Source organism: Leptinotarsa decemlineata, unplaced genomic scaffold, assembly GCF_025532065.1.
Source record: "Leptinotarsa decemlineata unplaced genomic scaffold, Ldec_3_MD MMD2_tig00003192_RagTag_RagTag, whole genome shotgun sequence".
Classification (NCBI taxonomy): Eukaryota; Metazoa; Arthropoda; class Insecta; order Coleoptera; family Chrysomelidae; genus Leptinotarsa; species Leptinotarsa decemlineata.
In genome coordinates, this window is record NW_027412582.1 from 2,516,341 (window position 1) to 2,540,768 (window position 24,428).

Sequence of the window (24,428 nt, forward strand, 5' to 3'; positions counted from 1 at the left end):
TCAGTTTCAAGTCGAAATTTCTCGAATGAAGTCGAAATAAAGTCGTAATTTTGAATTCATAAACAAATAATTGATAAGTAAACATTTTATTTCTCTTCCTAACTATGCACCTATGCTTTTCATCAAATCGATGAAGTAACCGACGGCAAACGGTTTACCGATGTATCTATCAACAGTTGGTTTTAAAAACTTGCTTCAAAATTAGGAGAAAATTACTTTTATTAACACCAGATGCGATAGCATCTTATATATTTCAGTTTTTTGTAATTCTGTTCAATAACTGATATGATATATTTGTATAATATTTATGTATATTAGGATATCTATTTCAAATAAATCTATTTCTATTTCTAGCAATTTGTATTTCACTTCTCATTATGAACAGCACTTGAAATTTTTTCGTTGCCCGTAGTATCTGCAGGAAACTTCCAAAATCGGAATTTCTTAGAAACAAATGAAAATATGTGACCCTTCTGCGCGTTTTGTTGGCATCAATCATATTCCAAATATATCATCTCCGCCAAAAGTTATTCGCTCTCTCTGTTAGGTCTAAATACATTGAACACAGATAACGGATAACTTCTGGAGGAAATTATTTAATCTGAGTGTCAACAAAACACAACTACTCCTCGATATATTTTGATCGAGCAGGATATGACAGACCTATGTCAGTCTGTCATGAATCTAGAATTTTTTTTTTTCCATTCGACTTTGACATAGACACTTTGACACTGATTTATTATTCAAGACATATTTTTTATTTACTGAATCATTTTCAAAAATACACATGAAATATGTATATGAATAACAAAACATGTAGAAAACAACATATTTTAGATTATCCATCAAAGGGTGCTGTTTATTCTGATTGCTGTCTCGGGACAGCAATTTTGGCGTGCTCTCGGAGTAACATTACATTAATCTGAGGCTGTGCTGGACCACAAATAAACAAGAAAATAAGAAGTAGAATGAAGTGTTAACAAACCTTTTAATTCGTTGTTTAAAACAAATCCTCTTTTTTCGAAGATAATGGCTGCCGATGATTATGGAAGAATAATTAAGAGAGAACTTGAATTTGTTGGGGATGAAGTGATTTTTGAAACAAATATCATGAAATGTGAAACAGGTGAAACTGAAATGGTCGGTGAATCTGGAAAATATGGTATGTTTGGTATAGAAATGGTTACCCAAAACCTCGAAGAAAAATATGATATAGATCAGATTAAAAGTGAAAGTGTCATTGATGTTGACTATGAACCCAAATCAGAAAAATGTATAGAAGAAATAAGTGAAGGCCCTCACATTAAGTTCCTTGATAACCAGGGTGAAGATATGACTCATGATTCAAAACCAGTTACAGGTACTGAAGTTTGATGAAGGTTTTTTGCATTCAGTAATTTTTCAATCATCATATTCGATTGATTACCTATTTATTTTGTATAAATTCATATCAAATATAAGTATCGAGAATATAGAAGTAGTAAAAAATAGTAAACGGAGTTTACCTGAGAATGGTTTTGTAGTTTATAGACTACTTTCAAAAACGTTTTTGATCGAAGTTTTTATTAACTCTTTTTTTATCATTTTTTCTAAACAAATCATTAAAACCAAAACATCTAGCAACACCTAGAACACTCTATTTTTAAGGAAATTGTAGGCCACTACATTACATCCCTCTAAAAAAAATTTTAGACCGGAACTCAAAGCGGGTTACATAATTAGATTTTCCGGAATTTGATTTTCTGATTTCCTCCTGAGAATTCCATTTGGTGTATTTGGAAATTTTGCATTTTCGGATACATTTTCATTTGATGATTCTATAAAAGCTGGCTTCAACCTATCAATCGAAATATTCTTTCTTTTTTCATTAACTGAAATTCTAAAATATTTTTCGGTTCTTTCTAAAACCTTGTAGGGATCAGAATAAGGAGTTTGCAATGGTTTTTTTTAAATAAAATCCGTTCTTAGAAAACATGAGAGGTTTTTCGCAATTCTTTATGTACAAATATTTTTTCTATCCACGATGATTAGACTGCTCGTTAATTTTTATGTTTCTCAGTGTTTCTTGTAATGTTTTCAAAAATTCTATATGCGATTATTCCTTTTCTTCTCCATTGGTTATCACAAAATCTCCAGGAACACGTACCGTAGAACCATACAATATTTCAGCACTACTTAAACCAGAGGCCGGCATAATAACAGAGGTCGACATAATAACAAAAACTGGGCTGCGTCTTCTGGTAACAGATTCATCAAGATTTTGAATAAGCTGCTCAGTTTTATTTTCTAAGGGATTTTCTTTTTGACCAGTTCGAATAGAACAAACATCCGTATTTGCAATTCCTTTCATCATTCCATCGGCCATTCCTTCCTCAGGAAGTTTCTCGTGAAACGCCCGGACAAGTTATGCCACTGTGTTTGGAAGATTCTTCTGCCAAGATAATAAGATAAAATTTGGAGTCATTTGCCCTGAGGCAAGATCCTTCATTTGCCGATAGAGCTGACTAGGTTTTCTGTCTCCAAATTGACACTCACTGAATAACTTAATTATTTTTTCTTTGTCTGATACTTGATACGTTGACTTTTCAGTAGTTCATATGCATCTGAAGAATTTTTGTTTTGTATTGTAAAAATATTTGAATTTTCTTTAACAGTACTGCAATCTAAAACTGTCAGTATCTTTCTACATTTGATTTTATTGGAATGTATGCTATTTAGGTTAGAAATTGTTTCCACAGTTCGGGGCAGTCTTCTAGAAGGGTGGTAAAGTGACAGATTTTGCATGATTGAATTCAGTTTCTGGCTCCATGTTGTAATCTGGACTAGTTTGACTGATAGAACAACGATCTTTTTCTGTGGAAGTAGAAGGCGTAGCAACTGCTGGATTAAGTATAGGTGTAGACTCTTTACTCATTTGTTAAATACGTTTTTTCTATACATTCCATTCTCCTTTTATTTTCCAGATTTTCAATCAGCCTATTAAAAAAAATCTCTAGCTTGTTCACCTTTTCAATAACCCTATCTTCTGCTCGAGATTCCTTAAATTTTTCCCGATTACTGATTTTGCAAAGAAGTTCTATGAAATCAAAGTTTTGGGAATTTATCATTCCAGGGCACTCCTTAGGAATTTCAGCCTCCAGCATTATTTTCATATCAGGAACAATTCCACCAGGATTGACATTGAAATATTCAAGTAGGTTAACTAACTGTTCTCGTGAAAGGTTTTGAAGTAACTTGACCATGGTTTTATCGAATACGTAAGAACTATTCACTTCTTGGGGTCACCAATTGTAGTTTTTAAACTACTCTCAAAGACGTTTTTGATTGAAGTTTTTAATGATTGTTTTTTATAATTTTTTCTAAACAAGTCATTAAAACAAAAACATCTCCTAGGAACATCTAGCATACTCTATTTTTAGGGAAATTGTAGGGCACTACAGTTTAACAAACTGAAACCTGTTGTAACAAATTGAAAACTTGGTAGAAATCAGACAAAAGTTCAATTTTCCAATCCCATTCAATATGATCAGGTGGTTTCAAGTGTATTGCTAAGTTTTTGTTAGTATGATATCTACCAGTTGATATTTTTCATTCTGTCTCAATTGACAAAATCTTCTGAATCACATCCTTTCGGCTTTTTGTGAAAAACTTGTACCACTTGTAAACATTTTTCCGACTCAAGAGTATAATCACCTTATACCACTGTCAACATTTCAAGTGTTTTTGAGGACTTGATTCCATTTTTCACACAAAATTTAATGCAGATTCTTTGATAATTTTTTTCCATAGCAGAAAATTGCCGAACATGCAAAACACTTGTAACTTTTATGCTATATAGTTGAAAGATTCAGTTTCAGTGTCACTGTTTTTCGAGTTTGAAAGCCATGGATTTTTGGAACTTCTTCCTGACGTTTCGCTGGCGCGAGTAGCTAGCTTCTTCAGAGGTTTAACCATCATGGCTTGCTGTCCAATGACTAACTTTTATGCTTAGTAAAGCGTATTTATGCCTTGTCAGGTAATCCGTTGTTTATTTTTCAGTAGAACTTTAATGGGTCTGGTAGTATTGTTAGGTTTTCCTACACGGGTTACTTTCTTCACTTCAATATCCAAGCCCAAACTGATAATGATTTCTTCAATTCTATTGGTATCATGGTTTATTTTATCACTAATGGTGACAGCATTAGTGATAAAATTAGATATTATATACCATTGCATCTTAAAAATACTTAAAATAGGTGAGGTGTTCATTTGAGTAGGTGTAGATCCTTCTTTTGAATATTTTTGATGGTTTTTCAAAAATATAAACATAAAATTACTTATTTAGGTTGTTACCTAATATCACAATAGGTATTTAATATTTATGTAATAAACAAAGTAAGTCACGACATGATTAGGCACGTGGACGCGGCAAAATGTCTTCGTCCCTTGTATGGAATTAATCGCGTCGAATATGACCGATCACAGCGCGGGAACTCCCGAATGCAGTTTCGGTTTCGGTCGTAGTTTCGGCAAGTTTGCCGCCGAATCCGAAACTAAACCAAAACCCGTTTTTTTGCCGAAACTCGACCGAAACCGAACTTTCGGTCGAACACCAATTTTTTCATCTATCCCGTTTGGGATAAATTTAATATTTATTTAATAAACAAAGTAAGTTACGACATGATCAGGCACGTGGACGCGGCAAAATGTCTTCGTCCCTTGTATGGAATTAATCGCGTCGAACATGACCGATCACAGCGCGGGAACTCCCGAATGCAGTTTCGGTTTCGGTCGTAGTTTCGGCAAGTTTGCCGCCGAATCCGAAACTAAACCAAAACCCGTTTTTTTGCCGAAACTCGACCGAAACCGAACTTTCGGTCGAACACCAATTTTTTCATCTATCCCGTTTGGGATAAATTTAATATTTATTTAATAAACAAAGTAAGTTACGACATGATCAGGCACGTGGACGCGGCAAAATGTCTTCGTCCCTTGTATGGAATTAATCGCGTCGAACATGACCGATCACAGCGCGGGAACTCCCGAATGCAGTTTCGGTTTCGGTCGTAGTTTCGGCAAGTTTGCCGCCGAATCCGAAACTAAACCAAAACCCGTTTTTTTGCCGAAACTCGACCGAAACCGAACTTTCGGTCGAACACCAATTTTTTCATCTATCCCGTTTGGGATAAATTTAATATTTATTTAATAAACAAAGTAAGTTACGACATGATCAGGCACGTGGACGCGGCAAAATGTCTTCGTCCCTTGTATGGAATTAATCGCGTCGAACATGACCGATCACAGCGCGGGAACTCCCGAATGCAGTTTCGGTTTCGGTCGTAGTTTCGGCAAGTTTGCCGCCGAATCCGAAACTAAACCAAAACCCGTTTTTTTGCCGAAACTCGACCGAAACCGAACTTTCGGTCGAACACCAATTTTTTCATCTATCCCGTTTGGGATAAATTTAATATTTATTTAATAAACAAAGTAAGTTACGACATGATCAGGCACGTGGACGCGGCAAAATGTCTTCGTCCCTTGTATGGAATTAATCGCGTCGAACATGACCGATCACAGCGCGGGAACTCCCGAATGCAGTTTCGGTTTCGGTCGTAGTTTCGGCAAGTTTGCCGCCGAATCCGAAACTAAACCAAAACCCGTTTTTTTGCCGAAACTCGACCGAAACCGAACTTTCGGTCGAACACCAATTTTTTCATCTATCCCGTTTGGGATAAATTTAATATTTATTTAATAAACAAAGTAAGTTACGACATGATCAGGCACGTGGACGCGGCAAAATGTCTTCGTCCCTTGTATGGAATTAATCGCGTCGAACATGACCGATCACAGCGCGGGAACTCCCGAATGCAGTTTCGGTTTCGGTCGTAGTTTCGGCAAGTTTGCCGCCGAATCCGAAACTAAACCAAAACCCGTTTTTTTGCCGAAACTCGACCGAAACCGAACTTTCGGTCGAACACCAATTTTTTCATCTATCCCGTTTGGGATAAATTTAATATTTATTTAATAAACAAAGTAAGTTACGACATGATCAGGCACGTGGACGCGGCAAAATGTCTTCGTCCCTTGTATGGAATTAATCGCGTCGAACATGACCGATCACAGCGCGGGAACTACCGAATGCAGTTTCGGTTTCGGTCGTAGTTTCGGCAGGTTTGCCGCCGAATCCGAAACTAAACCAAAACCCGTTTTTTTGCCGAAACTCGACCGAAACCGAACTTTCGGTTGAACACCAATTTTTTCATCTATCCCGTTTGGGATAAATTTAATATTTATGTAATAAACAAAGTAAATTACGACATGATCAGGCACGTGGACGCGGCAAAATGTCTTCGTCCCTTGTATGAAATTAATCGCGTCGATCATGACCGATCACAGCGCGGGAACTCCCGAATGCAGTTTCGGTCGTAGTTTCGGCAGGTTTGCCGCCGAATCCGAAACTAAACCAAAACCCGTTTTTTTTGCCGAAACTCGACCGAAACCGAGCTTTCGGTCGAACACCAATTGTTTCATCTATCCCGTTTGGGATAAATTTAATATTTATGTAATAAACAAAGTAAGTTACGACATGATCAGGCACGTGGACGCGGCAAAATGTCTTCGTCCCTTGTATGGAATTAATCGCGTCGAACATGACCGATCACAGCGCGGGAACTACCGAATGCAGTTTCGGTTTCGGTCGTAGTTTCGGCAGGTTTGCCGCCGAATCCGAAACTAAACCAAAACCCGTTTTTTTTGCCGAAACTCGACCGAAACCGAGCTTTCGGTCGAACACCAATTTTTTCATCTATCCCGTTTGGGATAAATTTAATATTTATGTAATAAACAAAGTAAGTTACGACATGATCAGGCACGTGGACGCGGCAAAATGTCTTCGTCCCTTGTATGGAATTAATCGCGTCGAACATGACCGATCACAGCGCGGGAACTACCGAATGCAGTTTCGGTTTCGGTCGTAGTTTCGGCAGGTTTGCCGCCGAATCCGAAACTAAACCAAAACCCGTTTTTTTTGCCGAAACTCGACCGAAACCGAGCTTTCGGTCGAACACCAATTTTTTCATCTATCCCGTTTGGGATAAATTTAATATTTATGTAATAAACAAAGTAAGTTACGACATGATCAGGCACGTGGACGCGGCAAAATGTCTTCGTCCCTTGTATGGAATTAATCGCGTCGAACATGACCGATCACAGCGCGGGAACTCCCGAATGCAGTTTCGGTTTCGGTCGTAGTTTCGGCAAGTTTGCCGCCGAATCCGAAACTAAACCAAAACCCGTTTTTTTTGCCGAAACTCGACCGAAACCGAACTTTCGGTCGAACACCAATTTTTTCATCTATCCCGTTTGGGATAAATTTAATATTTATTTAATAAACAAAGTAAGTTACGACATGATCAGGCACGTGGACGCGGCAAAATGTCTTCGTCCCTTGTATGGAATTAATCGCGTCGAACATGACCGATCACAGCGCGGGAACTCCCGAATGCAGTTTCGGTTTCGGTCGTAGTTTCGGCAAGTTTGCCACCGAATCCGAAACTAAACCAAAACCCGTTTTTTTGCCGAAACTCGACCGAAACCGAACTTTCGGTCGAACACCAATTTTTTCATCTATCCCGTTTGGGATAAATTTAATATTTATTTAATAAACAAAGTAAGTTACGACATGATCAGGCACGTGGACGCGGCAAAATGTCTTCGTCCCTTGTATGGAATTAATCGCGTCGAACATGACCGATCACAGCGCGGGAACTACCGAATGCAGTTTCGGTTTCGGTCGTAGTTTCGGCAGGTTTGCCGCCGAATCCGAAACTAAACCAAAACCCGTTTTTTTGCCGAAACTCGACCGAAACCGAACTTTCGGTTGAACACCAATTTTTTCATCTATCCCGTTTGGGATAAATTTAATATTTATGTAATAAACAAAGTAAATTACGACATGATCAGGCACGTGGACGCGGCAAAATGTCTTCGTCCCTTGTATGAAATTAATCGCGTCGATCATGACCGATCACAGCGCGGGAACTCCCGAATGCAGTTTCGGTCGTAGTTTCGGCAGGTTTGCCGCCGAATCCGAAACTAAACCAAAACCCGTTTTTTTTGCCGAAACTCGACCGAAACCGAGCTTTCGGTCGAACACCAATTGTTTCATCTATCCCGTTTGGGATAAATTTAATATTTATGTAATAAACAAAGTAAGTTACGACATGATCAGGCACGTGGACGCGGCAAAATGTCTTCGTCCCTTGTATGGAATTAATCGCGTCGAACATGACCGATCACAGCGCGGGAACTACCGAATGCAGTTTCGGTTTCGGTCGTAGTTTCGGCAGGTTTGCCGCCGAATCCGAAACTAAACCAAAACCCGTTTTTTTTTGCCGAAACTCGACCGAAACCGAGCTTTCGGTCGAACACCAATTTTTTCATCTATCCCGTTTGGGATAAATTTAATATTTATGTAATAAACAAAGTAAGTTACGACATGATCAGGCACGTGGACGCGGCAAAATGTCTTCGTCCCTTGTATGGAATTAATCGCGTCGAACATGACCGATCACAGCGCGGGAACTACCGAATGCAGTTTCGGTTTCGGTCGTAGTTTCGGCAGGTTTGCCGCCGAATCCGAAACTAAACCAAAACCCGTTTTTTTTGCCGAAACTCGACCGAAACCGAGCTTTCGGTCGAACACCAATTTTTTCATCTATCCCGTTTGGGATAAATTTAATATTTATGTAATAAACAAAGTAAGTTACGACATGATCAGGCACGTGGACGCGGCAAAATGTCTTCGTCCCTTGTATGAAATTAATCGCGTCGATCATGACCGATCACAGCGCGGGAACTCCCGAATGCAGTTTCGGTCGTAGTTTCGGCAGGTTTGCCGCCGAATCCGAAACTAAACCAAAACCCGTTTTTTTTGCCGAAACTCGACCGAAACCGAGCTTTCGGTCGAACACCAATTTTTTCATCTATCCCGTTTGGGATAAATTTAATATTTATGTAATAAACAAAGTAAGTTACGACATGATCAGGCACGTGGACGCAGCAAAATGTCTTCGTCCCTTGTATGGAATTAATCGCGTCGAACATGACCGATCACAGCGCGGGAACTACCGAATGCAGTTTCGGTTTCGGTCGTAGTTTCGGCAGGTTTGCCGCCGAATCCGAAACTAAACCAAAACCCGTTTTTTTTGCCGAAACTCGACCGAAACCGAGCTTTCGGTCGAACACCAATTTTTTCATCTATCCCGTTTGGGATAAATTTAATATTTATGTAATAAACAAAGTAAATTACGACATGATCAGGCACGTGGATGCGGCAAAATGTCTTCGTCCCTTGTATGAAATTAATCGCGTCGATCATGACCGATCACAGCGCGGGAACTCCCGAATGCAGTTTCGGTCGTAGTTTCGGCAGGTTTGCCGCCGAATCCGAAACTAAACCAAAACCCGTTTTTTTTGCCGAAACTCGACCGAAACCGAGCTTTCGGTCGAACACCAATTTTTTCATCTATCCCGTTTGGGATAAATTTAATATTTATGTAATAAACAAAGTAAGTTACGACATGATCAGGCACGTGGACGCGGCAAAATGTCTTCGTCCCTTGTATGAAATTAATCGCGTCGATCATGACCGATCACAGCGCGGGAACTCCCGAATGCAGTTTCGGTCGTAGTTTCGGCAGGTTTGCCGCCGAATCCGAAACTAAACCAAAACCCGTTTTTTTTGCCGAAACTCGACCGAAACCGAGCTTTCGGTCGAACACCAATTTTTTCATCTATCCCGTTTGGGATAAATTTAATATTTATGTAATAAACAAAGTAAGTTACGACATGATCAGGCACGTGGACGCGGCAAAATGTCTTCGTCCCTTGTATGGAATTAATCGCGTCGAACATGACCGATCACAGCGCGGGAACTCCCGAATGCAGTTTCGGTTTCGGTCGTAGTTTCGGCAGGTTTGCCGCCGAATCCGAAACTAAACCAAAACCCGTTTTTTTGCCGAAACTCAACCGAAACCGAACTTTCGGTTGAACACCAATTTTTTCATCTATCCCGTTTGGGATAAATTTAATATTTATGTAATAAACAAAGTAAATTACGACATGATCAGGCACGTGGATGCGGCAAAATGTCTTCGTCCCTTGTATGAAATTAATCGCGTCGATCATGACCGATCACAGCGCGGGAACTCCCGAATGCAGTTTCGGTCGTAGTTTCGGCAGGTTTGCCGCCGAATCCGAAACTAAACCAAAACCCGTTTTTTTTTGCCGAAACTCGACCGAAACCGAGCTTTCGGTCGAACACCAATTTTTTCATCTATCCCGTTTGGGATAAATTTAATATTTATGTAATAAACAAAGTAAGTTACGACATGATCAGGCACGTGGACGCGGCAAAATGTCTTCGTCCCTTGTATGGAATTAATCGCGTCGAACATGACCGATCACAGCGCGGGAACTACCGAATGCAGTTTCGGTTTCGGTCGTAGTTTCGGCAGGTTTGCCGCCGAATCCGAAACTAAACCAAAACCCGTTTTTTTTGCCGAAACTCGACCGAAACCGAGCTTTCGGTCGAACACCAATTTTTTCATCTATCCCGTTTGGGATAAATTTAATATTTATGTAATAAACAAAGTAAGTTACGACATGATCAGGCACGTGGACGCGGCAAAATGTCTTCGTCCCTTGTATGGAATTAATCGCGTCGAACATGACCGATCACAGCGCGGGAACTACCGAATGCAGTTTCGGTTTCGGTCGTAGTTTCGGCAGGTTTGCCGCCGAATCCGAAACTAAACCAAAACCCGTTTTTTTGCCGAAACTCGACCGAAACCGAACTTTCGGTTGAACACCAATTTTTTCATCTATCCCGTTTGGGATAAATTTAATATTTATGTAATAAACAAAGTAAATTACGACATGATCAGGCACGTGGACGCGGCAAAATGTCTTCGTCCCTTGTATGAAATTAATCGCGTCGATCATGACCGATCACAGCGCGGGAACTCCCGAATGCAGTTTCGGTCGTAGTTTCGGCAGGTTTGCCGCCGAATCCGAAACTAAACCAAAACCCGTTTTTTTTTGCCGAAACTCGACCGAAACCGAGCTTTCGGTCGAACACCAATTGTTTCATCTATCCCGTTTGGGATAAATTTAATATTTATGTAATAAACAAAGTAAGTTACGACATGATCAGGCACGTGGACGCGGCAAAATGTCTTCGTCCCTTGTATGGAATTAATCGCGTCGAACATGACCGATCACAGCGCGGGAACTACCGAATGCAGTTTCGGTTTCGGTCGTAGTTTCGGCAGGTTTGCCGCCGAATCCGAAACTAAACCAAAACCCGTTTTTTTTTGCCGAAACTCGACCGAAACCGAGCTTTCGGTCGAACACCAATTTTTTCATCTATCCCGTTTGGGATAAATTTAATATTTATGTAATAAACAAAGTAAGTTACGACATGATCAGGCACGTGGACGCGGCAAAATGTCTTCGTCCCTTGTATGGAATTAATCGCGTCGAACATGACCGATCACAGCGCGGGAACTCCCGAATGCAGTTTCGGTTTCGGTCGTAGTTTCGGCAGGTTTGCCGCCGAATCCGAAACTAAACCAAAACCCGTTTTTTTGCCGAAACTCGACCGAAACCGAACTTTCGGTCGAACACCAATTTTTTCATCTATCCCGTTTGGGTTTTGCATTAAACAGGGTTCTACCTAAATTATTACTTATGAAAGTGGTTGGTATTTTGTATTTAGAGAAATAATTTTGAATAAACTCTGAAAGTTTACCTGTGTAGTTCAGAAAATATTCAAAATTATTTCTCTAAACACAAAATATCGACAGCTTTCATAAGTTATAATAATTTGGATAGAACCCTGTTTAATGCAAAACTCAAACGGGATAGAATGAAAAAATCAGGTATATATAGAATAGAGTGTGGCGAATGCTCTGCAGTATATACAGGCCAAGCCGGTAGAAATTTTGACATAAGGCTGCGTGAACACATCTGTTTGGACAAAAAATCTACAATCTACAATGAACGAACATCTTTAAGAAACAAAACACAAGATAAAGGGATAAAGGGGAGAACATTAATTTGTTGGAAGCCATGGAAATTAACAAATCAATTAAAAACCAGAAGTATATACCTTGAAACGAGCAACTCGATTTATGTAGGTCTCCTCTCTTGAATTTATAAGTTTAACAACCCCTAGAATTTTCAGTGGTGAATTTTAAAGTTGGCTTCCTGGTTTGCTCAACTACCTGTCTATCAAATACCTGATAAAACCAAGTTTTCAAACTTCACATCTCAGTTTTATACTTGATAATGGGGTCAAACCCGGAACCGGTTGTATAAATAAAATCAACTAGTGGTAATTAAACAAAGGTGTTTTTATTCATTTCATCAAAGTGATCATGAATTACCACAAAATAAACAAGTCATCAATCACACACATGTGAAAAGGGCTTCCATTAGATTAATTTTATGCCAGACATTTCAATTTTACCTATCAATCAAAATAGTGACATGATAATTGATTACAAAAAATCTCCTCAGTGGTGATTATTCATTTCCCCTTAAATTTTTTTCAATTTATTTTTAAATTTCTAATCAAATTTCGAATTTTTCATTCAAGAAAAGTCCAGAAAGAAAAAAATATGAATAAATATACTTTATAATTCACATATCCCAGCAAGTAATAAAAAAACACATATTCCTGTTCCAAAAACAAGTCAGACAAAGTATTCTTTAATTTATGAAAGTAAAAAGCTGTATAATCACATACCTCACAAAATTAGGAAGGGAAAAAAGCTATAAAAAGTTCAGAAATCTTGTTAAACAATCCCTTGCAACAAAAGCGTACGTTGAATATTACAACGGAACTTTGCTGTGATTTCATATATGCGTTTTTTTTTGTTGTTTATATTGACACCTGTACTTTAAATTATATTTTATACTGGGATATATCTTATATTATTGCCATGACATGTGAACTTTGTTCAAATTGTGTATATTTGTTTTTTACATTTTTTGAAATGGACTATACAAACTATTTTGTCTTCAAAATTTGTTAAATTTTATTTTTTATTATTATATTTAATCTATTAGATATGTGAACTTAGTTTTGCTCAAATAGTGTTTCTGGGTATTTGTGTTATTGAATTGTTTCTTTTCTTTCATTCTTTTATGTGCTATACATACCAGATTTTTTAACAAGCTTTGTCAATAAGATTGTATTTTCTTGGACAATAAAGTATATGTCTATCTATCTAAATATACATTTCTTCATTTTATGAAAAGTTTTTTGGAATGTATAAGTTTATGGTCGGTTCCAGACACATTACAGAACATTCAATAACTTTGTTTCACAAACTTTTTAGTGGTTATAAACTATTTGGATAGTAGAAAACCAAAAGGTTACTCCATTTTGGGGGGTAAAATTGACAGTAAATAAATGAAATATGAAATTATTTTCAAACAAATAATTTTGTATAAATTTGTAATTTTTTTCACAGATTCTGGGAACATTTTTGTTAAAATAGAGGATGAAACAGTCATCGAGAAGAAAGAAGAGAGCTTCAATGAAACGGAGTCTTCAGCGTTTGGCACTGTTAACGATCCTATTGTGAAACCGTATCAGTGCAAAATCTGCTCGGAATCATTCATTTCGAAAAGTCATTTGAAAATACATGAAAAAACTCATACAGGGGAGAAATCATTCCAATGTAAAATATGTCTAAAGTCATTTGTTGGAAAAAGTAGTTTCAAATTCCACGAAGGAATTCATGCTGGTGAAAAACAATTTCAGTGCAAAATCTGCCTGAAGTCTTTTTTTCATAATAGAAATTTGAAAACACATGAAAGAACTCATACTGGAAAAAAATCATTTGCGTGTAAAATCTGCTCAAAATCATTTTTTCAGAATGCTCATTTGAAATCGCATGAAAGAACCCATATTGGTAAAAAGTCATTTCAGTGTAAAATCTGCTTGAAGTCTTTTATTCATAGTAGTAATTTGAAAACACATGAAAGAACTCATACTGGACAAAAATTTCAGTGTAAAATTTGTTCGAAGTCCTTTTTTCAGAGTATCACTCTGGAGTTTCATGAAAAAATCCATACTGGTGAAAAGCCATTTCAATGTAAAATTTGCTTGAAGTCTTTTATTTATAGTAATAGTTTGAAGCAACATGAAATGACTCATACTGGAGAAAAGTTATTTCAGTGTAAAATCTGCTCAAAGTCATTTTCTTACAGTTCTAATTTGAAACCGCATGCAAGAACCCATACAGGTGAAAAACCATTTCAGTGTAAAATCTGCTTGAAGTCATTCACTCAAAGTAGTAATTTGAAAGCACATGAAAGAAGTCATACAGGAAAAAAATCATTTCAGTGTAAAATCTGCTCAAAGTCATTTCTTCACAGTGCTAATTTGAAAGTGCATGAAAGAACCCATACTGGTGAAAAGCCATTTAAGTGTAAAATCTGCTTGAAGTCATTCACTCAAAGTAGTACTTTGAAAAAACATGAAAGAACTCATACTGGCAAAAATATCATTTCAATGTAAAATCTGCTGTCATTTTGTCACAGTGCTAATTTGAAAATGCACGAAAGAACCCATACTGGTGAAAAAAGTCATTTCAGTGTAAAATCTGCTTGAAGTCATTCACTCAAAGTAGTAGTTTGAAAACACATGAAAAAACTCATACTGGAAAAAATCATTTCAGTGTAAAATCTGCTGGAAGTCATTTAATCGAAGTAGTAATTTGAAAACTCATGAAAAAACACATTCATAATGCTTTTTTCTAATTGAAGTCTTTGAAAACTAAGTACCGTTTACAATTATTCAATAGTAAATACATTATAAACACAAAAGAAAATATAATTAAATTATTTTACTTGAATTACACATATTATGAAGATACAAAACAAAAGTCTTCTCAAAACAATTGATAGTTGTACATTTGTCAATAAAAAGTTTGTTCTTTTTTATTTCTTTTTTAGACCCAGGATAATGTGCTTATCTCATTTTTGGTACAGTTATTTTGAGGCAAGTTGAGAGAGTTTATTTTTCTTTCCACTGAGGTTGAAAAATAATCTCCAAACAGATTTGCAACTTTCAGTTTGTCGGGATTTTTTTCCGTTATAAGTTGAAAGTCAAGTTTTCCTTTTCGTTCTTATTGGTACCTTTTTTCATTTTTACCATATTCCAAAAGGTCTTTGATTTGTTATTAGAATTGTTTAATAGGTTATAGCGATATATTTTCTTTTCAGAGGATATGTTTATATTGAGTTCCCTTTTCATTTGCTTATACTTTTCATTCAGACAGCAGTCACTGGCTCTTTTCCTCAGCCAATTTATAACTTTCAAGTTCTCAATGCAATTCTCTAGAAAATGGTTTTTTTCTATCGATGTTTTTTTTTTCATGATTTAATTTCTTGCATTGGGAAAGCTATCTCAAAACACCAGTCAAAGTGAGTTGAGAAGTTATCTAATACGACTTCAACATTACTGTCTTGTAATATCTTTGTTTTATTTTTTGTATAAAAAGTTTTGAATCCATGCATTGAGTTTGAGCAGAATTTTCGTGTTACAATGTTTGTTTTATTGTTGTGTTTCAATTTATTTTTGTTTGTTATGGACCAACTCATGATTTGGGCAAAGTGGTCGGATATTTCCAAGTCAAAGATTTTACAGGATGAGTTTTCTATGTTACTTATTACGTAATCAAACCCACTGACGGTCAAGTGTTTTCCATATCTAGCTATACGTGTTGGTTCGTTATAGAGTAAATTCATGTTGAACATTTCAAATAGATCGAAAAGTTGTTTTTTATAGTAGCTATTTTCTATAAAATTCAAATTGAAATCCCCACAGATTGCAGAGTTTGCATACTTATCTGATACATTGTTTAAGATGTGATTCAGGTTATCAAGGAATAACTGCAGATCTGCATCATTGGATGAGCTTCGATAAATTGTGACAATGCACAATTCTTTGTTCTCTTTTATCTGTTTAAAATCTGTTTTTCCGTTAACCATCTGTCGCACCCCTACGAACGAAACTTGTGCGAGCTAAGGATTAACGAGGTCTTACCTTTTAACGTGTGATTCCTAACACGGGTTGGACGATAGCAAGTGAAGATCGATCGTTCAGACTAGGGCTTGAACCACCGACCAACACGGCAGTCAATTCGAGTGAGTGAACAAAGCACCCATGCCGAACCGCTTGGCTACCGACAGTGACAGAACACTCGAAATTAATTTCTATAGATACATCCACCAAATACGATAGGTTTTTACAATGTTTGAGAAACTGAGACTGAACAAATAGTACTGTACCGCCGTGTTCAAGTTGAGACCTGCTGAAGCTGAAGACTAATTCATAATCCGCTATCCTAAGTGTTTCTTAACTTTTCATCGCACAACCAGTGTTCAGTTATACAAGTTGGTTTATTACGATTACAGAATACTTCAAGAAGATTTATTTTGTTTGATAGACTTTGAATATTTATATGCATTAATTGAAAATGATGTTTTAAGATGTTGGAGTCAGAAATGAGGCGTGGTTTCGAAAATTTGAGCTCGTTTGATGTGGCTTAGATGCTTGTTGTCTCTCCAGGAAGCGTTGACCCTTTCTAAAGTCAAAACGGCTGAAGTGTATGTTTTCCGGCCAAAGGCTTGCTTCATAAACTTGTTGTTGTAAGTTGGGGTCTACACCAATCATAAAAGCTTGGTTATTGATCCTAACGGGCAGTGTGTTTAGTTTTTTGACATAGATATTCATGGAATTGGTGTTTCCTTATACAGGGTGTTCCTTAAACACATGCTAATATTTGAGGAGATAATTCTTAGACCCATTTTAAGAAAAAAACTTCCTATGGACGTATGTCCTAAACGCCTTAACTTTTGAGATACAGAGTGGCAAAGTTTTCAAAAATAATCAGTTTTTGAATAATAACTGAGATAATTTTGTAGACATCTTTGGCATATTTGGTAAATATGTTCCATGCCTCAAGGCGCATTTTCTGATGTACACAAATTTGTATTTTTTCAAACAGTGGCATCCGTACGGGTTTCGCATTGAATATTTTTGGGGAAAAAGTACTACGCCAATGCTTTCTTTTCAAAATAAATTCATTTTTAAAATCCTCATTAATTTTTGAGAAAATTTGATCTCCTGGTATTTCTTTGTCCTACGCATGATTTTCACTCAAAAAAATAAAAATCGACAGAAAGCAAATTAAGAAATTAGATCAATTCTAAAATGAATGAGAATCTGAAAATTGCTTCATAACGCATTACCAATTCCCTAATAATATTTGAAAACATAATCTGCAAAAAAAATAAATTTTTCACAAAAACGAGTTTTATTTTATTTTGTGACAGTAAGTCTAAACGAATAGCACAAATTTGTTAATTAGTAATAATACCAAAACTGATTATAAAAATTGTTGGAAGTGGCCACCTGCACTTAGTATGCATGCTTCCGCCCTTCTACTACGCATGGAATTACGCACCCGTTCAAATATTCCCGGCGTATTTCGTATAGTTTCACACGAGGCAACCATTCGCTCTCTTAAATCTTCTAAAGTATTAACGGGAGTTTTATACACAAGAGTTTTAAGGTGACCACATAAAAAAAATCTAAACTGTTGAGATCGGGGGATCTTGTTGGCCATTGCTGAGGTCCTCCGCGACTTATCCAACGATTAGGATAAACTGTATTTAAATGGTTTCGGACAATTACACTGAAATGAGCAGGGGCGCCATCGTGCATGTACCATATTCGATTCCTTAACGCAAGTGGCACATCTTCCAATAACCCAGGTAAGTCTTCTTCGAGAAAGTGTAAATAAGAACGACCATCAAGGCGTCCTGGTAGAAAAAATGGGCCTATTAGATGATCACCTATAATTCCTGCCCATACATTAACCGAAAATTGGTGTTGGAAATGGGTTTTGGTTATTGCATGGGGATTTTCTTCAGCCTACACATTATTGTTATGGAAATTTTGAATGGTATTCCGAGAAAAATTTGCTTCGTCTGTGAATAAAATTTGTGTCTCAAACTGCAGATTTAGTGCAAAACTTTGTAGATACCACTGACTGAAGTTCACACGCTGTGGAAAATCTCTGGGGAGTAATGCCTGCACTCTTGAAATATGGTATGGGTATAACAAAAAAGCAACCAAAATACGCCAAACAATTTGATGACAAATATCCAGAGTTCTAGAGATCTTCGTCGTACTCGTCTCAGGATGTTCCTCAATTTCTTGCAGCACCGCTTCCTCAATTTCAGGAGTTCTTACTACACGAGGTCTACCTTCCGGAGTCCCTTTCTTGAAACTACCAGTTTCCCCAAGTCGACAATGAATATTTGAAAAGGTTCGGCTATCTGGTAAGACACGATTAGGATATCTTTCCTGATAAATGCGCCTGGCTTCTGTTGCATTACCATCGGCAAGGCCATATACGTAATGCATTTGCGCCATTTCCGCATTCGTATAATTTACCATATTTACTGATATTCAGAAAAACAGCGGACTACCAAAATAACTTCAATAACACTTCAAAATCAATCAAAACGCGCTGTGACAGTTTTTAACACCAACACATTACTTTAAACCAACATCAATATTAGCTACTGACGTTTGTACATACAGAGAATTCGTTTTTTTTTGCTATGGTGGGTACGCTGTTTTTTCTGCTTTTAATCTTTAAAAGAAATCACATATCGACAAACTCCATATTTCCAAGAGGTGCAGTAAATACATTCTGCTACACGTCATGTATTCCAGGATAACTAAATTTATGTTTTCAAAAATTATTAAGCGGTGCTGCGTTATGACGTAATTTTAATTGAGAACAGTGCATCTGACAACAAACAAATACCTTTTAGATCCTCAATTATTTTGTAACAAATCTGATCTCTTAGTTTGCTTTCAATCGGACAAAGAAAACCCAGCAAATCAAATGTGCTCAAAAATGTATGGAGATTTTAAAAATAATTTTTAATTCAAGATAAAGCAGTGGCGTAGTATTTTTTTCGCCAAAAATATACATTTCAAAACTCGTGCGTACGCCACTGGCAGAGAAAATTAAGAAAATTGTACATCAGAAAATGTGCCTTGAGGCATGGAACATATGTACCAAATATGCCAAAGATGTCTACAAAATTATCTCAGTTATTATTAAAAAACTGATTATTTTTGAAAACTTTGCCACCCTGTATCTCAAAAGTTAAGGCGTTTAGGACATACGTCCATAGGACGTTTTTTCCTTAAAATGGGTCTAAGAATTACCTCCTTAAATATTAGCATGTGTTTAAGGAACACCCTGTATAAGTTGTTATGTTTTCTTCTGTCACTTCGTCAGGCACTCTTAACAGGAATAACCAGATTTTTTTTTATTTGCTTTGGGGTTTCCTTTAAACTGTTCATCACCCTCACCGCTTCCTACTTTGTGCTTAGTTATTTTCGGTCTTCTTTATCTAGATACTGTTATAAATTCGTCCAAGTGTTCTCGTTCATCATCGTTACTGAATATTTCAGCTACTTTGTTGTATATCGAATTTTGTTTAATTTCGAGAACAAAATTCTCATTTTCAAGATTTACTATTTCTTCGGCCTTTTTTTCTGTTTGAATTTTCATAATTTCTGTTGCCAGCTGATTCACTGTGATGTTTGGGCCATTCTGTATGTTGGGAGTTCCTTGTTCTGATGATTCATTTTTATGGTATTGATTTTGTTTACCCTTTTTTGTGGAAGACCATTTTTTTGTGGGTTCAACTTTATCTCCTTGTTTTTTTTTTGTTGCCTCAGTGATTTGGTGTTTTGTTTGAGTACTCGTTTTATTTGCATTAATTGAGTTTTCCAGTTATAAATCGTTTGTGCTCAATGGTAATTTTTGTACAATTACCATCGATGTACAATTCTAAAAATTGATTTAAAATCTTCAAAATGGTTTATTGGTTGTTTATATCATTCCCCATCGAGTTCAGATGCTACTTTTTTGGAACATCTTAAAGAGATCATTGATGACATTATGTTAGCAAATAATCGTTTTTTACTAGCGGGAGATTTTAATTTGAATTTCTCAGAAAATGCATTCTATGTGAATAAACTCGAGACTTTATTCTCAACATATGGATTGAAGCAATTTGTAACCGAACCAACACATATCACATTAGAATCTGAAACATTAATTGATTATGTTATATCAAATCAAAATGATATTATAACCAACGTTCACTTATCCCCCAATATCACAGATCATATGGTAATATCAGTCATCTTCCTATTAAAGCCATTGAAACAAAACAATATTACAAAAAAATATAGAAATCTTTGTGAGGGTAATCTTGATAAAATAAAAACTAATTTGATTCCATGCTTATGGGCATTGAGTTCAGTAGATGTAAATTTTATTTATCAAGAAATCATTGATAATTGTTCTGTAGTTATCAACAATATAGCACCATTGAGAATATATCAATTTAAAAATAGTGTACCATGATTTGATAATGAAGTAAATAGTAAAATCAAGGAAAGAGATAAAGCCTATAAATCATTTATTGAATCTTCTCCAACTGAAAAAGTACTCAAATGGGATAGCTCTAAAATACTCAGAAATGAAGTTGTGAACATGTTAAAAAGGAAGCAAGAAAAGTATTACTGAAATAAAATTGACAGATATAGAAACAATTCTCAGATGATGTGGGAAACATTAAAAGTCCTTGTAAAAAGTAGTAATGAAAACTCATTCAGTCAGGTACAATTATTTGATTATAATGGAGACTCGTACATTGTCAAGGAAGAGACATCCTTAGTTGAACATTTCAACAATTATTTTGTTAATAGTATTAACCAGATAATCGAGAGCATTCAAAGTGATGAAGTGTGGTATAATTGTGATTCTAACCTTTACTTGCCTATAACTAAATTCAAAATGGTTTCATTAGGAGAATTACGTGATATTATTGCTTCATTAGACAATAAATGTAATACATACGAAATCGTAAATGCCAAAATTGTTAAACAAATTTTTGAAACTGCTGGACATGCTGTATTGAATCTTATCAACACTTCGCTTCAGACTGGATAGATCCCAGATCTGCTAAAAATTAGTACTATTATTCCAATTCCTAAGGTGAATAAAACTATCAGAGCTGAGGAATTTAGGCCTTTTAATACGTTGCCGCCCATGGAGAAAGTACTTGAGTATGCTGTTTACAATCAATCGCTAAACTTTGCGAATGAAAATGAGATTGTTTGATAATCAGTCGCAGGGTTTCAAAAAAAGTACTCTTGTGAATCGGCATTACAGAGGTCACTTAACTATTTGATAAACAAATTAGATAACAACAAGTTTGTAGTAGCGGTATTTTTAGATTTGAAGAGAGCTTTCGAAACAATCGACAAATATAATGCTCAGCAATATGAAAATATACGGAATTGAGGGCAAAGTTAATGAATGGTTTTATAACGTATCTTGAAGGCAGAAAACGAAGAATAGGAATCAATGGTACAATTTCAAATGAAATATTAAACGATAAAGGAGTACCCCAGGGAAGTATTTTGGGTCCCTTACTATTCATTATATATTTAAATGATATTAATATACATGTCGATTGTGAATTTATCAACCTGTTTGCAGACGATACTCTATTAGCTTGTATTGATAAGCCTGGATGCTGCTGTACAGAAAATGAATGTGATATTGCAAAAAGTTGACAAATATATAAACATTAATAAATTGAATGTGAGTAAAACTACTGCCATGATCCTCACTTCAAAATACAAATATAAAAGTGAATAATACTGTAAAATACTTAGGGTTTCAACTGGACTGCAATCTCACATTTGAAGAAAATTTTCAATACATACATAAGAAAATTTTGAAAAAACTAGCATGTCTTTAAACACAAAGATAGTAGTCTATAAAACACAACCACACTTTGTTTATTGCCCTTCGATTTTATACTCTTTCAATTTGAACAAACAGGCAGGACTACAAAATAGAGGAATGAGAATTTTATTGAGAAGAAACCGATATACTTCCCTAACTACAATGTTAACAACCCTAAATTGGCTTTCGGTATCTCAGAGACTTTTATACCAGACAATGATATTTGTGCATAAAATTGTTAATGATTTAACTGGAACATATCTTGAAAAATTTATTTGTTTCAATTATGATATTCACAAATATTACATTCAATTATGATATTCACAAAAATTACACTAGACAATCTTGACATAGATATACATAGAACTAATACCAAAATCAGTATTAACTCCGTATATGTCAAAGGTTTTGATACATACAACAAATTGCCTCATTCAATTAAATATGCTTCAACATTAAAAAAGGTTCAAAACTGATCTACTGCATCATATTTATAACAAATGTAACTGAAAGTATTACTAATAAGATGATAAGTCATGATTTTTGTTAGTTATAATTTTGTTATTGTATAAGTATTAGGAATGTATCCTATTTACCAAATAAATATTATTATTATTATGTTATTAATGCCAATTTTTCTTCAATTATGATAATTTTCTTCTCCAATAGTGATATTACTTGCTCCTTATCTGCAATTATTGCATCCTTGTCTGCTATGTTTCTTTTATGTGTTTATAACTTATTCTCTAAGGTAGGTTTCCTCTGTGAGGTTTATGTCCTCTGTCATATGTCATATTCATGTTTGCATCCAGCTTCTTTTATTCACTAGACTGCTTAAGGCACACATGGTGGAAGTGTTCACCACATTTGTTACACTTAACTTTGTTGGACTACTTTTTTACAACAATGTTTACATACGTTAGTATCATTTTCTTTGGGAGCGAACTCAGACTAACAAAAGACAATAGAGAGGCCTTTTCCATTCTTACATTGAAGGCAGCATAACTTTGTTTACGGAAAGTAAGTTGGAGTTGGACCATAAAACAGTGGCGGTCGGTTTAGTTGTAACCGGAGGGATAGTACATATTTATAAAATAAATCATTTCAGGTGAAAATGTATTCTGTTCAAATAATTCCTACAGGAAATCTGATTTATTATTAATGTTTATGGAAACGGGGCCAATTTTTCTACCACTTACTAGATTTTTATTTATGTATGGCTTTATAATAAATAATAATCTAGAAGGTGGTAGAAAAACTGGCTTCATTTCCATAATCATTGATAAATAATAAATCAAATTTCCTGCAGGAACTATTTGGACAGAATACATTTTCACCTGAATTAAATAAATAAATAGTCAAAAGTAAAAATTAAAAAATTATTGAAATTATTTTGGTATCTCATCTTTTACTTTTTCCATCATGAGTTCTTTTCATCCGAGGCAGCATTTCGGTTTGTGACAATGCTTCACAGCTGCCCTAAAGCGAGAAGAGTCTATACCTGCTATAAATTACGGTTTTTCACGAAGGAGAATATATTGAAGAAGAGATGGAAAAACAGAGAATAAAAATAAATTAAGAAAAAAAATGGAGTACAATAGTGTGTAAAGTTTTCATTATAGTTATCACTATAATAAAAAAAGCACTGGTCATAATAGCGTCGTAATGCTGGGACCAAAATAAAGAAGAAGAAATTGTATTGGTACGTAAAAAGATTGTTTTCTTGACTTATGGAAAGACCGAGGTCAGGATCATGATAGACGATTATTATTGTTTTTCATTGGTTCGTGATACATGTGAATTTACTTATTTGTTTGTGTGGGAACAATTTTCGAAATATCTTTCGATAAGAGGCCCATTTCCCTACTTTCCCTTCCTAATTTCCGAAAGTGCCAACGTATTGGATGGAAGAAAACAACTAGCGACATTTTTTGGAGTAAGTTGAGTATTTTTTAACCGAATTAGGTAATATTTGCACCAGATGGTATAATTTCAACATTTTAATTTCCACTTCACCTTTCACATGCCCTACGCAATTATAGCATTTTTCAGTGGTGATAGACGAAACAGCTTCACTAAAAATATTTGGCAACATGGTTTATTATGTCCGCCCAAATAAGCTCTATTGGGTTGAGCTCGTACTAGTACAGGGTACAGGTAATACAATTTTATTATGTGCTTTAGCAATTTCATCACCAATGTATTTATTATATTTGGTTTCATGTTCAATGACAGTCCTCAAAAGTTCTGCTTTTACCATGTTATCCTCGAATATTATACTTTTCAAACGTATCTAATCTTGAATTATAGCGATTTTTGTGGCTGTAGTAGGAATTTTTTCAGCTTTTCTGGAATGGTATGGAGAAAACAGTTACACCATTCTCTTCTAGTTTGGGAACTATATTTCTAAATCAATTCTCAAAAGATATGCCATCCATTTCCTTATGGTAGTCGCCCACAAAGCGTCCAAAAAAACAGGTTTTGCTTTCTATGTGACATACTATCAACCTAATT

The 24,428-nt window shown here is 35.8% G+C and overlaps 2 protein-coding genes across 9 annotated transcripts in view; both read left to right on the forward strand.

The window, feature by feature from the left end:
• Window positions 1-24,428, forward strand: part of LOC141483248 (uncharacterized) — a 403,587-nt gene that overhangs the window by 60,109 nt on the left and 319,050 nt on the right. The gene's annotated exons all lie outside the window — the stretch shown is intronic.
• Window positions 716-22,537, forward strand: LOC111515235 (uncharacterized). Its single transcript, XM_023171462.2, has 2 exons — window positions 716-1,360; window positions 13,521-22,537. Exons 1-2 carry the CDS (start codon window positions 1,030-1,032, stop codon window positions 14,570-14,572), a joined length of 1,383 nt encoding a protein of 460 aa, XP_023027230.2. The 5' UTR covers window positions 716-1,029; the 3' UTR covers window positions 14,573-22,537.

Coding starts and splice junctions, on each gene's coding strand:
- LOC111515235 (XM_023171462.2), top strand. CDS start 1,030: ATGGCTGCCGATGATTATGGAAGAATAATTAAGAGAGAACTTGAATTT. Junction 1,361..13,520: donor TGATTCAAAACCAGTTACAG/GTACTGAAGTTT, acceptor TTTTTTTCACAG/ATTCTGGGAACATTTTTGTT.